This window comes from Muntiacus reevesi, chromosome X (assembly GCF_963930625.1).
Source record: "Muntiacus reevesi chromosome X, mMunRee1.1, whole genome shotgun sequence".
Taxonomy (NCBI): Eukaryota; Metazoa; Chordata; class Mammalia; order Artiodactyla; family Cervidae; genus Muntiacus; species Muntiacus reevesi.
In genome coordinates, this window is record NC_089271.1 from 148848019 (window position 1) to 148861609 (window position 13591).

The 13591-nt window shown below is 41.5% G+C and overlaps 1 protein-coding gene across 3 annotated transcripts in view; it reads left to right on the forward strand.

The window, feature by feature from the left end:
• Positions 1-11214, forward strand: part of BRCC3 (BRCA1/BRCA2-containing complex subunit 3) — a 60482-nt gene extending 49268 nt beyond the window's left edge. For all 3 annotated transcript variants that reach the window (XM_065916610.1, XM_065916608.1, XM_065916609.1), the window contains 4 exons: positions 7180-7311; positions 7803-7846; positions 9016-9185; positions 10254-11214. In XM_065916610.1, coding sequence (XP_065772682.1) covers positions 7180-7311; positions 7803-7846; positions 9016-9167 — 328 coding nt within the window. In that variant the 3' untranslated portion in view covers positions 9168-9185; positions 10254-11214. The remainder of the gene's footprint in view (positions 1-7179; positions 7312-7802; positions 7847-9015; positions 9186-10253) is intronic.
• Positions 11215-13591: the final 2377 nt, after the last annotated feature.

Consider the following 13591-nt stretch of genomic DNA (forward strand, 5'->3'; position numbering starts at 1 on the left):
GATCTAAATAAATAGAGAGATACACTATGTTCATGTGTTAGAAGAATCAGAGCAGCAAACATATCAATTCTCCTCAAAGCTGTAGATTTAATAGCAATAAAATTCCCAGCAGAAAAAAATGTAATTGTGGTTTAATACTGCATAGTGTTTTGGGTGTTTCTTTTATATGCAAAGGTCTTATGAGCCAATAAAACTTTCAGAGTAAAAAAAATTTTTTTTTGAGATCAGACCTGCTATTCTAAAATTTTATGAAAAGTCAAAAGAACCTTAATAGCCAAAAAGATCTGGTGATATATGTATAAATTTGGAGGAATCACATTCCCAGATACTGAGATGCTATTAAGCTATAATAATCAAGACAGGTGGTACTGGTGAAAGGATCAGAGATCCAAAAAGCAGAAGAGAGATTATTGAAAAATACCCTCTTTTATAAAGATGTTACCTGACCCCATTCATGAGGACTCCAACGTCATGGCCTAATCACCTCCCAAGTGCACAGATATTGGAGGCCACATGAAGACAGAGACAGAGATAGGAGTTAGGCTGCCAGAAGTCAAGAATCTCTTCAAGCCACAAGAATGTGCCTGTGTCCAGGAAGCGTTTCCCATCTAGAGCTTTCAGATGTGGGGCCATAATAGGTTTTTTGGGGTGAGGTGATGGAGTATTAAGGTTTTTCTACATACAAGACTAAGGCTTCTGCAAACAGAGTTTGACTTCATTCTTTCCAGTTTGGATACCTTTATTTGTTTTACTTGCAGAATTTCTCTGGCTCAGAGATCTAATGTTATTTTGAAGAGAAGTGGTAAGGGGGCCAGACATATTCTGCTGGGTGAGACAGAGAGAGAAGGGAGCTAGATCTTATGTCGAGGTACAACTCTGGGCCAATGAGGTCAGAGTGCCAGGGACCCTCAACTTTGGACACTCCATTGAACCCACTGTTAGGTGGAGATTAGGTGTATTCGGGGTGAGATGTATTTAGAGGTAGATTGGTTGGCCTTGGAGTAACAAGCCTACCCTAGCATGAAAATGGAAATATTTGTATATTACATACCTATTTCCTTCCAGGGGAGAAAATGGGAAATCAGGTGAACACTGAATTAGAACAAGTGACTATTTGTGTAAGTAATCCCTTCCACGTAACAAAGCTGATGGAGCCATTGAAGAATCTCCAGTTCTTCTTTCCCCAAGCTTTGTGATCAGTGTGTTCCACCTAATTGGCAACTTTCTGAAAACAGTATTAATAAGCTATTTCCCTTGTCTGGGGAATGAGTATAAGGACTTTATTTTCTATGAGAATACTGGCTCTGCAAATGTACTTCCAAATTGCTCCCCACATGAACTCAGTTTGAACCATATCCCCTTTGGAGTTACTAAATGAGTTACAGGAATATTTAATGTTTGAAGCATACCATGTCCAAAAATTTCTATTAAAACTATAGAAAACTTCTGATTATGACAACTCAGCATTAAAAACTTACCAACTTCTTGGTATATATCCAAAGGAAGTGAAATCAGGGTCTCAAAATAATATCTGGGGTCCCATGTTCATCGCAGCATTACTCACAGTAGTCAAGGAATGAAAACAACCTAAATGTGTGTCAAAGATCATGGCATCCAGTCCTATCACTTCATGACAAATAGAAGGGATAAAAGTAGAAGCAGTGACAGATTTTGTTTTTTGTGTTCCAAAATTACTGCAGATGGTGACTGCAGCCATGAAATTAAAAGACCTCTTGCTCCTTTGAAGGAAAGCTATGACAAACCTAAACAGCATATTAAAAAGCAGACATCACTTTACCAACAAAATCCGTAGAGTCAAAGCTATAGTTTTTGCAGTAGTCATGTACAGATGTGAGAGTTGGGCCATAAAGAAGGCTGAGCACCAGAGAATAGATGCTTTCAAATTGTGGTGCTGGAAAAGACTCTTGAAAGAGTCTCTTGGACAGCAAGGTGATGAAACCAGTCAATCCTAAAGACAGTGAACCCTGAATATTCCCTGGAAGGACTGATCCTGAAGCTGAAGCTCCAATACTTTGGCCACCTGATATGAAGAGCCAAGTCATTGGAAAAGACCCTGATGCTGGGAAAGATTGAAGGTGGGAGGAGAAGGGGGCAACAGAGGATGAGATGGTTGGATGGCATCAGCAACTCAATGGACATGAGTTTGAGCAAACTCGGGGAGATAGTGAAGGACAGGGAAGCCTGGCATGCTATAGTCCATGGGGTCACAAAGAGCTGGACACAACTGAGCAAAGAACAAAAAAACAATGCTCTTACTTACATGTGGAATCTAAACCCGTCAAACTACTAGACCTAGAGAGGAGAATGGTGATGGCAGGGGTGGTAGAGGGGAAAATGAGGAAGTGTATGTCTAAGGGTACGAGTTTGGGAGATCTAATGTCAACATGGTGAGTATCTACTTGAAATTTGTTAAGGGAGATCTTAAATCAGCACAGAAATGGTACTTATGTGAGCTGATAGATATGTTAATGCACTTGAGTGTGTTGCTCGTTTCACAGTGTGTATGTATATATATCATAATGTCAGTTTATACAAATTTACACCTTAGGAAATATAGGTATATACGACAAATAAGAATTACATCAGTTCCGTTCAGTCGTGTCCAACTCTTTGCAACCCCATGAATTGCAGCACACCAGGCCTCCCTGTCCATCACCAACTCCTGGAGTCTACCCAAACCCATGTCCATCAAGTCAGTGATGCCATCCAGGCATCTCATCCTCTGTCTTCCCCTTCTCCTCCTGCCCTCAATCCCTCCCAGCATCAGGGTCTTTTCCAATGAATCAACTCTTCGAATGAGGTGGCCAAAGTATTGGAGTTTCAGCTTCAGTCCTTCCAATGAACACCCAGGACTGATCTCCTTTAGGATAGACTGGTTGGATCTCCTTGCAGTCCAAGGGACTCTCAAGAGTTTTCTCCAACACCACAATTCAAAAGCGTCAAAATTTCGGCACTCAGCTTTCTTCACAGCCCAGCTTTCACATCCATACATGACCACTGGAAAAACCATAGCCTTGACTAGACAGACCTTTGTTAGCAAAGTAATGTCTCTGTTTTTTAATATGCTATCTAGGTTGGTCATAACTTTCCTTCCAAGGAGCAAGCATCTTTTAATTTCATGGCTGCAATCACCATCTGCAGTGATTTTGGAGCCCCCAAAAGTAAAGTCTGACACTGCTCCCACTGTCTCCCCATCTATTTGCCATGAAGTGATGGAACCAGATGCCATGATCTTAGTTTTCTGAATGTTGAGCTTTAAGCCAACTTTTTCACTCTCCTCTTTCACTTTCATCAAGAGGCTTTTTAGTTCCTCTTCACTTTCTGCCATAAGGGTGGTGTCATCTGCATGTCTGAGGTTATTGATATTTCTCCCGGCAATCTTGATTCCAGCTTGTGCTTCTTCCAGCCCCACGTTTCTCATGATGTACTCTGCATGTAAGTTAAATAAGCAGGGTGACAATATACAGCCTTGACGTACTCCTTTTCCTATTTGGAACCAGTCTGTTGTTCCATGTCCAGTTCTAATGGTTGCTTCCTGACCTGCATACAGGTTTCTCAAGAGACAGATCAGATGGTTTGGTATTCCCATCTCTTGAAGAATTTTCCACAGTTCATTGTGATCCACACAGTCAAAGACTTTGGCATAGTCAATAAAGCAGAAATAGGTGTTTTTCTGGAACTCTCTTGCTTTTTTTGATGATCCAGCAGATGTTGGCAATTTGATCTCTGGTTCCTCTGCCTTTTCTAAAACCAACTTGAACATCTGGAAGTTCATAGTTCACATACTGTTGAAGCCTGGCTTGGAGAATTTTGAGCTTTACTTTACTAGCTTGTGAGAAGAGTGCAATTGTGTGGTAGTTCAAGCATTCTTTGGCATTACCTTTCTTTGGGAGTGGAATGAAAACTGACCTTTACCAGTCCTGTGGCCACTGCGGAGTTTTCCAAATTTGCTGGCATATTGAGTGCAGCACTTTCACAGCATCATCTTTCAGGATTTGAAATAGCTCAACTGGAATTCCATCACTTCCACTAGCTTTGTTTGTAGTGATGCTTTCTAAGGCCCACCTGACTTCACATTCCAGGACGTCTGGCTCTAGGTGAGTGATCACACCATCGTGATTATCTGGGTTGTGAAGATTTTTTTTGTACAGTTCTTTTGTGTATTCTTACCACCTCTTCTTAATATCTCCTGCTTCTGTTAGGTCCATACCATTTTCTGTCCTTTATTTGCCCATCTTTGCATGAAATATTCCCTTGGTATCTCTAATTTTCTTGAAGAGATGTCTAGTCTTTCCCATTCTGTTGTTTTCCTCTATTTCTTTGCATTGATCGCTGAGGAAGGCTTTTTCTTTTTTTATCTCTCCTTGCTATTCTTTGGAACCCTGCATTCAGATGGGAATATCTTTCTTTTTCTCCTTTGCTTTTCACTTCTCTTCTTTTCACAGCTATTTGTAAGGCCTCCTCAGACAGCCATTTTGCTTTTTTGCATTTCTTTTCCATGGGGGTGGTCTTAATCCCTGTCTCCACAATGTTACAAACCTCCATCCATAGTTCATCAGGCACTCTGTCTATCAGATCTAGTCCCTTAAATCTATTTCTCACTTCTACTGTATAGTCATAAGGGATTTGATTTAGGTCATAGCTGAATGGTCTAGTGGTTTTCCCTACTTTCTTCAATTTAAGTCTGAATTTGGTTCATGATCTGAGCCACAGTCAGCTCCCAGTCTTGTTTTTGCTGACTGTATAGAGCTTCTGCATCTTTGGCTGCAAAGACTGTAATCAGTCTGATTTTGGTGTTGACCATCTGGTGATGTCTATGTGAAGAGTCTTCTCTCGTGTTGTTGGAAGAGGGTGTTTGCCATGACCAGTGTGTTCTCTTGGCAAAACTCGATTAGCCTTTGCCCTGCTTCATTCTGTACTCCAAGGCTAAATTTGCCTGTTACTCCAGGTGTTTCCTGACTACCTACTTTTGCATTCCAGTCCCTGATAATGAAAAGGACATCTTTTTTGAGTGTTAGTTCTAAAAGGTCTTGTAGGTCTTAATAGAACCGTTCAACTTCAGCTTCTTCAGCATTACTGGTTGGGGCATAGGCTTGGATTACCATGATATTGAATGGTTTGCCTTGGAAACAGAGATCATTCTGTCATTGTTGAGATTACATCCAAGCACTGCATTTTGGATTCTTTTGTTGACCCTGATGGCTACTCCATTTCTTCTAAGGGATTCCAGTCCACAGTAGCAGATATAATGGTCATCTGAGTTAAATTCACCCATTCCAGTCCATTTTAGTTCGCTGATTCCTAGAATGTCAATGTTCACTCTTGCCATCTCCTGTTTGACCGCTTCCAATTTGCCTTGATTCATGGTCCTAACATTCCAGGTTCCTATGCAATATTGCTCTTTACAGCATTGGACCTTGCTTCTATCACCAGTCACATCCACAACTGGGTATTGTTTTTGCTTTGGCTCCATACCTTCATTCTTTCTGGAGTTATTTCTCCATTGATCTCCAGTAGCATATTGAACACCTACTGACCTGGTGAATTCCTCTTTCAGTATCCTATCATTTTGCCTTTTCATACTGTTCATGGGGTTCTCAAGGCAAGAATACTGAAGTGATTTGCCATTCTCTTTTCCAGTGGACCACATTCTGTCAGACCTCTCCACCATGACCCGTCTGTCTTGGGTGACCCCAGACGGCATGGCTTAGTTTCATTGAGTTAGACAAGGCTGTGGTCCGTGTGATCAGATTGGCTAGTTTTCTGTGAATATGGTTTCAGTCTATTAGCCCTCTGATGCACTCTTGCAACACCTACTGTCTTACTTGGGTTTCTCTTACCTTGGACGTGGGGTATCTCTTCCTGGCTGTTTCAGCAAAGCGCAGCCACTGCCCCTTACCATGGACGAGGGGTATCTTCTCACAGCTGCTCCTCCTGACCTTGAACGTGGAGTAGCTCCTCTCGGCCCTCCTGCGCCCGTGATTGCTCATAGTAATCTATATTTTCACAGAGACCAGGTTCCTATAGGTCTCCCACATCACACCCCTGTACAGGGCCCTCTGAACAGGGTCCAGGCATTCCCACTCCTCCTGAGTGAATTCAATGGCCACATCCTTGAATGTCAGCTGTTTCTGAGAAAGAGCCATTCCTGATTCCAGTTCTTTCCTCTTTCACCTCCTCAGGGCTGCTTCTTCAGATAAAATGAATCTTAAGAGGTCTGCCGTTCCCATTGGTTCTCCCCCTTTTTTTGTCTGCAGTTGTTATTTCTTAGTTGCTTTTTCTGTGACTGTTTGGAACCTCCTGGCCCACATATTTACAGTAATGGCAACTGAAAAAGATGCCCATGAACCGGAAAGACCATCAAGCTAACTCCACCTGGGTTATGGTGGAAAGAATTATATATATATACACACACACATATATATGTGTGTGTGTATATATATATATATAATTTGTCTGGTGGCTCAGACTGTAAAGTGCTGCCTGCAGTGCAGGAGACCCAGGTTTGAACCCTGGGTTGGGAAGATTCCCTGGAGAAGTAAATGGCAACCCACCCCAGTACTCTTGCCTAGAAAATTCCATGGATGGAGGAGCCTGGTGGGCTACAGTCCAGGGGGTCGCAGAGAGTTGGACACAACTGAGTGAGTTCACTTTCTTTCTTTCTCTTTTCTTATATAATTTGTCAATTATTTGTCAATTATACCTCAATAAGTTCAGTTCTGTTCAGTTGCTCAGTCATGTCCAACTCTTTGCGACCCCATGGACCGCAGCTCCCCAGGCCTCCCTGTCCATCCAAACTCCCGGAGTTTACACAAAGTCATGTCCATTGAGTTGGTGATGCCATCCAACCATCTCAGCCTCTGTCATCTCCTTCTCCTCCCGCCTTCAATCTTTCCCAGCATCAGGGTCTTTTCCAGTGAATCAGCTGTTTGCATCAATTCAGTTCAGTCCCTCAGTCTTGTCTGACTGTTTGTGACCCCATTGACTGCAGCATGCCAGGCCCATCACCAACTCTCAGAGTTTACTCACACTCATGTCCATTGAGTTGGTGATGCCATCCAACCATCTCATCCTCTGTCATCCCCTTCTCCTGCCTTCAAGATACCTCAATAAAGCTGGAAACAAAAACTGACGTGACCTGACCTGGTTGTCTTCTAGGTATGAGAGAATTGAAATCCCAATTCATATTGTACCTCACATAACCATTGGGAAAGTATGCCTTGAGTCAGCAGTTGAGCTGCCCAAGATCCTGTGCCAAGAAGAACAAGATGCGTATAGGAGGATCCACAGGTAAGACCCTCGCTGCTCATCTTCCTACTTCTCAGGGCCTGGTCCCCATTCCCTCCCGTCCTGTCATCTTTGGCAGCTCAACCTGCAAGCCCCCTTTGCTTTTTCGCTCTCCTATGAAAAACCTTTATGGTAGTTTGCAGTCATCAGGTTTCTCACCTTGTATGATAACAGTCTCTTTACCACTTGTTTCTCTCCTGATGCACTTTGCATCCTCCTAGGGCAAAGATAATTTTTTAGTTGCTAGAAAAAATTAACATCTAACTTAACCCCATGTACTGTGTGACGCCTTCAGTGAGAGACAGTAATTTCCGAATTATTTCTTTTAATTATTTCAGTGTTCGGAATGAAAGTACGTCCCCCCAGTCATGAAAAATTTAACAAGAATGGAAAGTTAAATGATCCATATTTATCTGTTCTGGGAGCAGACTTGTGCCAGGCAGATTAGATGAATTGATGCTCTGCTACTAATCTATTTTATCCTATCCCTTTAGCCTTACACATCTGGACTCAGTAACCAAGATCCATAATGGCTCAGGTAAGATTTTTTTTCCTAAAGTATAAGCAGTAAAATACTCACATGACCAAAGCAAATTTAGCTGAAGTAACTGAATTGGTGAGTACAAATTACTGTGGAGTTTTCTTTCCCAAGAGCTTTGCCACTCGCTAAGCATGCCTCCCCCAGCTTTTCTATTGAACCCTGCGGACAACTGAATACTATACATGCTGCCCAAAGAAGACTGGAATGTTTGCAGCAGCATTATTCACAATAGCCAAAAAGTGGAAACACCCAGCCGTCTTTCAGTAGGCGAATGGATCAACAAAGCGTGATCCGTCCATACAAAAAAGTATTGCTCAGAAATGAAAAGAACAAACTACCGATATATGATGGAGAAGGAAATGGCAACCCACTCCAATATTCTTGCCTGGAGAATCCCATGGACAGAGGAACCTGGCAGACTGCAGTCCGTGGGGTCACAAGAGTCAGATACGACTTAGCAACTAAATCATCAAATCATCACATGAACAACCTTGATGAATCTCAAAACCATTATGCCAAGTGAAAGAAGCGTCATGTAAACTGTTACATAATTTATAGTTCCATTTATATGAAATTCAAAAATAGGCAAGAGTAATGGGGCTTCCCTGGTGGCTCAGAAGGTAAGGAATCCACCTGCCACACGGGAGACCAGGGTTTGATCTCCGGATTGGGAAGATCCTCTGGAGGAGGGAACGGCTACCCACTCCAGTTATTCTGGCCTGGAGAATTCCTATGGACAGAGGATCCTGGTGGGCTACAGTCTGAGGGGTTGCAAAGAGTCAGACACGACTGAGTGACTAAGCACAGCACAATCTATGGTGACAGCATAGATTATGGATTAGTGTGGGAAAGTCTTGAAAGTTGGGGAAAGAGACCCTTTTGGAGGTCTTAGCCCTTTCGCTATGAGAGTGAAAAGCTGGTTATCTTTCTGCTCTCTGCATAGGCAGGCTTCCCTCTGGATTATGGGTCCAGGGATGTTCAGGGTAACCTCCGAATAGGTATCTTCTTTGCTTAGTTATCCTGCTTTTCCCTGGCTGCCCATCCAAAGCTGTCTGTCAGTTCTGCTACTGTACTTTTTCTATGTTCTCCTTCCCCTTCTTCCTGTACTCCCTGGTGTGGGGCTGCTGATGGTGGAACGTTGTCCTTGTGGTTTGCTTCTGTTGAAGTGTTTACCAAGAATCTGTGTAGTCAGATGTCAGCGGTCAGTGGACCTCTACTACAGTGGTTGGAGGACAGACTGGAGCAAAACCAACAGCATGTGCAGGAGCTGCAACAAGAAAAGGAAGAGCTTCTGCAAGAACTTTCTTCTCTAGAATAAAGCAGGAGACAGAACGGGGTAAAATGCTTTGCTTCCAATTTGTATTAAACACGGTCTGCAATTTCACGTACAGGATGAGTAGGAAGATGAGGGAGCAGCTCTTTTTATATCCCAGTGGGTGTGTCTTATGCCTGCAGTAAACAAACACAAAACATCTTCCAGAAAGTTTTATTGGGGCTTAATGAACCCTCCTACCTGGAACTGGCCTACACAGAGCAGATGCAGGGTGATTTAAGTAGAATATGAAAGCTTTTTAAAGACTGTGAAAGGTACATTGGCAAGGACATTCTATAATAAAATGTCTGGGGAGTATATCTTAAATGTTCATTTTCCCCTGGAATAAGCTAAAGGAAGAAGAGTATTTCCTGTTTGATTTTGTAGTTAGGATGCTTATGTTGGACAAGCAAATAAGTACACAAGGGTCAGTGGAAAGAAGTGACTCTACCTATACTTTTTGCCCCCACTGACAGGCATGTATCTCGTGTCTTCCTTCCTGATCTCTAAAATAGGTATTCTGAGATACCTAGGAAAGGTTGAATCTATGTGGGTGCTCTTTATAACCAAAAACATGAGTTATGGCATATTTGACCTTGAAGCAAATTCCTATTGAGCAGATCCTAGACCCTAAGAACTTCTAGTATAATATAAATGTGTTTTTCCAGAAACATTTAGGACCTAGGATGTAACAGAAATCAAGCTTTAAAAAGTTCTGTTGCATCCTTCTTACAATGTATAACCACAAATGATAAGTGTGTCTTCAGAAAAGAGCCAAGCCTACCTCATACTAGAAATTACAGTGGGAATTGAAGGAGTTAGAAAGATGACAAAGAAAGTCCTAATGCCAACAACAGTGATAAAGGGTTGGTTTTTGTTTTTTCTTCCCATTTCTTCCTAAATTATTGCTTTTCAAATGTCAAAGTATAGTCCAGAACTACCTGTACCATAATAATTTGGATGTCAGACTTCATCTCTTAGGAGCGGAACCCAGAAAAGGTCATGAACTTTCCTAGGGCATATGTAGTCTAAATGTTGTATTTTCCCTCATTTCCCACAGCCACAGTTCTCTGTTCTTTTCTTTCCCTGTAGGAAGAATGAAAATATCCAGGAATAAAATTAATTAGGCTAAATCTATTTTGAAGAAGAAAAATTGGGAGGACTAACGTTACCTGACTTCAAAATTTACTATAAAGCTGCAGTGATCAAGACAGCCCAATCAATTTTGACAAAGGTACAGAAGCAATTCAACTGAAGAAGGATAGTCTTTTCAACAAATCATGTTGGTGCAGTTGGCAAACAAAAGGAACTTTGACCTAAACTGTACACATTATACAAATTTGAAAATGTATCATGATGTTAGGTGTAAGATGTAAAACTGTAAAACCTTTAGGGAAAAAAATCATAGAAAAATCTTTAATCTTGGGCTAGGCAACAAGCTCTTGGCCTTCACCCCAAAAGCACAGTCCTAAAAGGAAAAAGTTAATATACTGGACTTTATCAAAAGGAAAAACTTCTGCTCTGCAAACAATTTAAGAGGAAGATGTTATTGAGAGAAATCACTTGCAAACCATTTATCACAATGAATCCAGAATATATAAAGTCAAGAGGAAAAAATGATACAATTAGAAAATGAGAAGACATGAATAGACATAGCACTGAAGAGGGAATGTGGATAGCAAGCAAGCATAGGAGAAAATATTGAATCTTATTAGTAATCAGGGGATGCAAATTGAAACCACAAGGAATTATGACTATGTACTTATCTGAATGGCTAAAGAAAATAATAGTGAAAATGGGGACTTCGTGGCAGTTCAGTGATTGAGACTCTGCCTTTTAATGCCGGGGGCATGGGTTTGATCCCTAGTTGGGGACCTAAGGTTCCACATGCCTCAGGGTGTGGCCCAAATTTTTTTTAAATAGTGACAATAGTAGATGCTGTTGAGCATACAAACTGGATATCTCATACCTTGCTGAATGAAATGTAAAATGGTAAGCCACTCTGAAAAAAAGAGTTTGGAAACTTCTAATAAAGTTAAACATGAAAGTGAAAGTGTTAGCTGCTCAGTCATGTCTGATTCTTTGGACCCCATGGACTGTAGCCTGCCAGGTTCCTCTGTCCATAGGGATTCCCCAGGCAGGAATACTGGAGTGGGTTGCCATTCCCTTCTCCAGGGGACCTTCCTGACCCAGGGATCGAAAACATCGTTAAACAAACATGTTCTTTATTACCCAGCAATTGTTTCTCTGGACACCTATCCCAAAGAAATAAAAGCCTATTTTGGCACAAAAACTTCTATAAAGATGTTATTAGCACTTTTATTTGTAATAGCACCAAATGAAACAACCCAGATGTCCTGCAGTTGAGTGTGCAGTTAAACCAACCATTCACACCATGGGTACTACTCTGCAATGTAAAGAAACAGAATATTGATATACACAACTTGGATGGACCTCAAGTGTATTATGATGAATGAAAAAAGTCAGTCTCAACAGGTCACCTACTGTATGACTGCATATGTATAACATTATAAATTCTTGAAATGAAAAAATTATAAAAATGAAGAACAGATTAATGGTTACCAGGGATAGGGACTGGAGAGGTTATGAGATATGGGTGATTATAAAGGGTAACAACACAAGCAGTTCCTTTATGCTGATAGAACAGTTCTATTTCTTGATTGTGGTGTTGATTACATGAATGCATATCTGTGCTAAAACTATATAGAGCTACACAAAAAAACCCACAAATGGAGTGCATGTAAAATCTGGTGAAACCAAATAAGCTCTATAGTCTAGTCAGCAGTATTGCACCATTGTCTATATGTTGGTTTTGAAGTTGGACTATAGTGATGTGTAAGATCTTACCACTGGGGGAAACTGGGACTCCCTGTACTATTTTTGCCCCTTCCTGTTAATTTGTAATTATTGCAAATAAATAGTTGTAAGTTTTAAATAAGGAACTAGGAGGTATGGTATGTACTTTGTCAAACAAGAGTGATAAAAAGAAAATCTGAGGGGAATAAGATGATTTGAGTATTTTTACAGGCCATCCTTCAGCATGTGTCCCTTCTAAGCTATTTACACTGATACAGTTATGGCTATTTGAAATTCTTTTTCTAACCTGATAATCTGAGTTGTAATTTGTAAAATAGGAATGTGGGGAGAGGACGTGGGTACTCAGAAGTGTCAAAGTACATGCCATGCCTGAGGAAGCAGGGCTGGGATGAGGGCCTTGGTTGGGGCCAAATGATGTAGCAAATAAGTAAATATATTGACGGAAATGAAAGCCAGGTTTGTCAGTGTCAGAGAAATGACATACAAACATGAATAGGGGGAAGGATAAAATGAATCTTACGGTCTTGGACTGAAATTGGAAGTATTAATGTGAAAGTTTTTTCCAAGGAAAGGCTGTGTGCACATATAGATGCATGTATTTCCTGACTGTCCAATTCATTAGATTAGAAGAAACGATACGCCAGTAGCTATGAACACGTCAAGCACCCAGATATTGGTTCTCACTAAAGGTAACCAGGGCCCCCTCTGAGAGAAATGGCTGGTTCTGGAGCTGGGGCAGACAAAGTATGAGATAAGCCCAGACCAAAGTTCCTTTGTTAGAGCTGACAAAAGGCCAGTTAAAACAATGAGTAAATTCAGAGCAGTGCTTATTGGTACCAGCAGGTTTGTAGCCTCCCCACAAATTTCTCTCTCCTGTACCTTAACTTCAGCTTCTTTCAGAGATAACACTTTGATCAACTTCCAGCCTGACAGTGTGAGGCATTCTGCAGACACCCCCTCCCCTGTGAAAATTATAAAAATTATCTTTGAATTATTAAAGTCCCTGGGAGTAGTCTGAGGAGCAAATAGAAGCTCAAGAAAATCCACAAAAATTCCCTAAGAATTTCTAGTATTTGAATTGAGATCTCTTAGGGGAAACACACTGACTGGAACTGCCAATCCTGGCCAGGCACCATAGTAACCATTTGCATGAGTTATTTTAGGACAGGAGGTAGTGGTAAGGAACATGGAACTAACAAGCCACCACCAACCAGAAGAGTTCAGGAAAAGGTCAAAAGGAGATGCCACATGTCCCACCACCTCCCAGAACCCTTGCTGGAATCCATCTTGGCTGAGCAACATGTGCACCACCAAGAAGGACCCTGAGTCAAAATAACTGGTCAAAGACAATCCAGAAACTAATCCCATCACCATAAAATCTGAGACTGCAAGCCACGTGGCAGAAGAGTTCTCCTGGGTTCCCCTACCCTACTGTTCTCTGCCCAGGTGCCCCTTCCTAATAAAGTCTCTTGCTTTGTCAGCATGTGTGTCTCCTCAGACAGTTGATTTCCAGGCATTAGACAAAAGCCCCCTCTTGGGCCCTGCGACAGATCTTCTCCCTCCTTTCCTTCTCCTAGCTCAGTAAAGAAGAT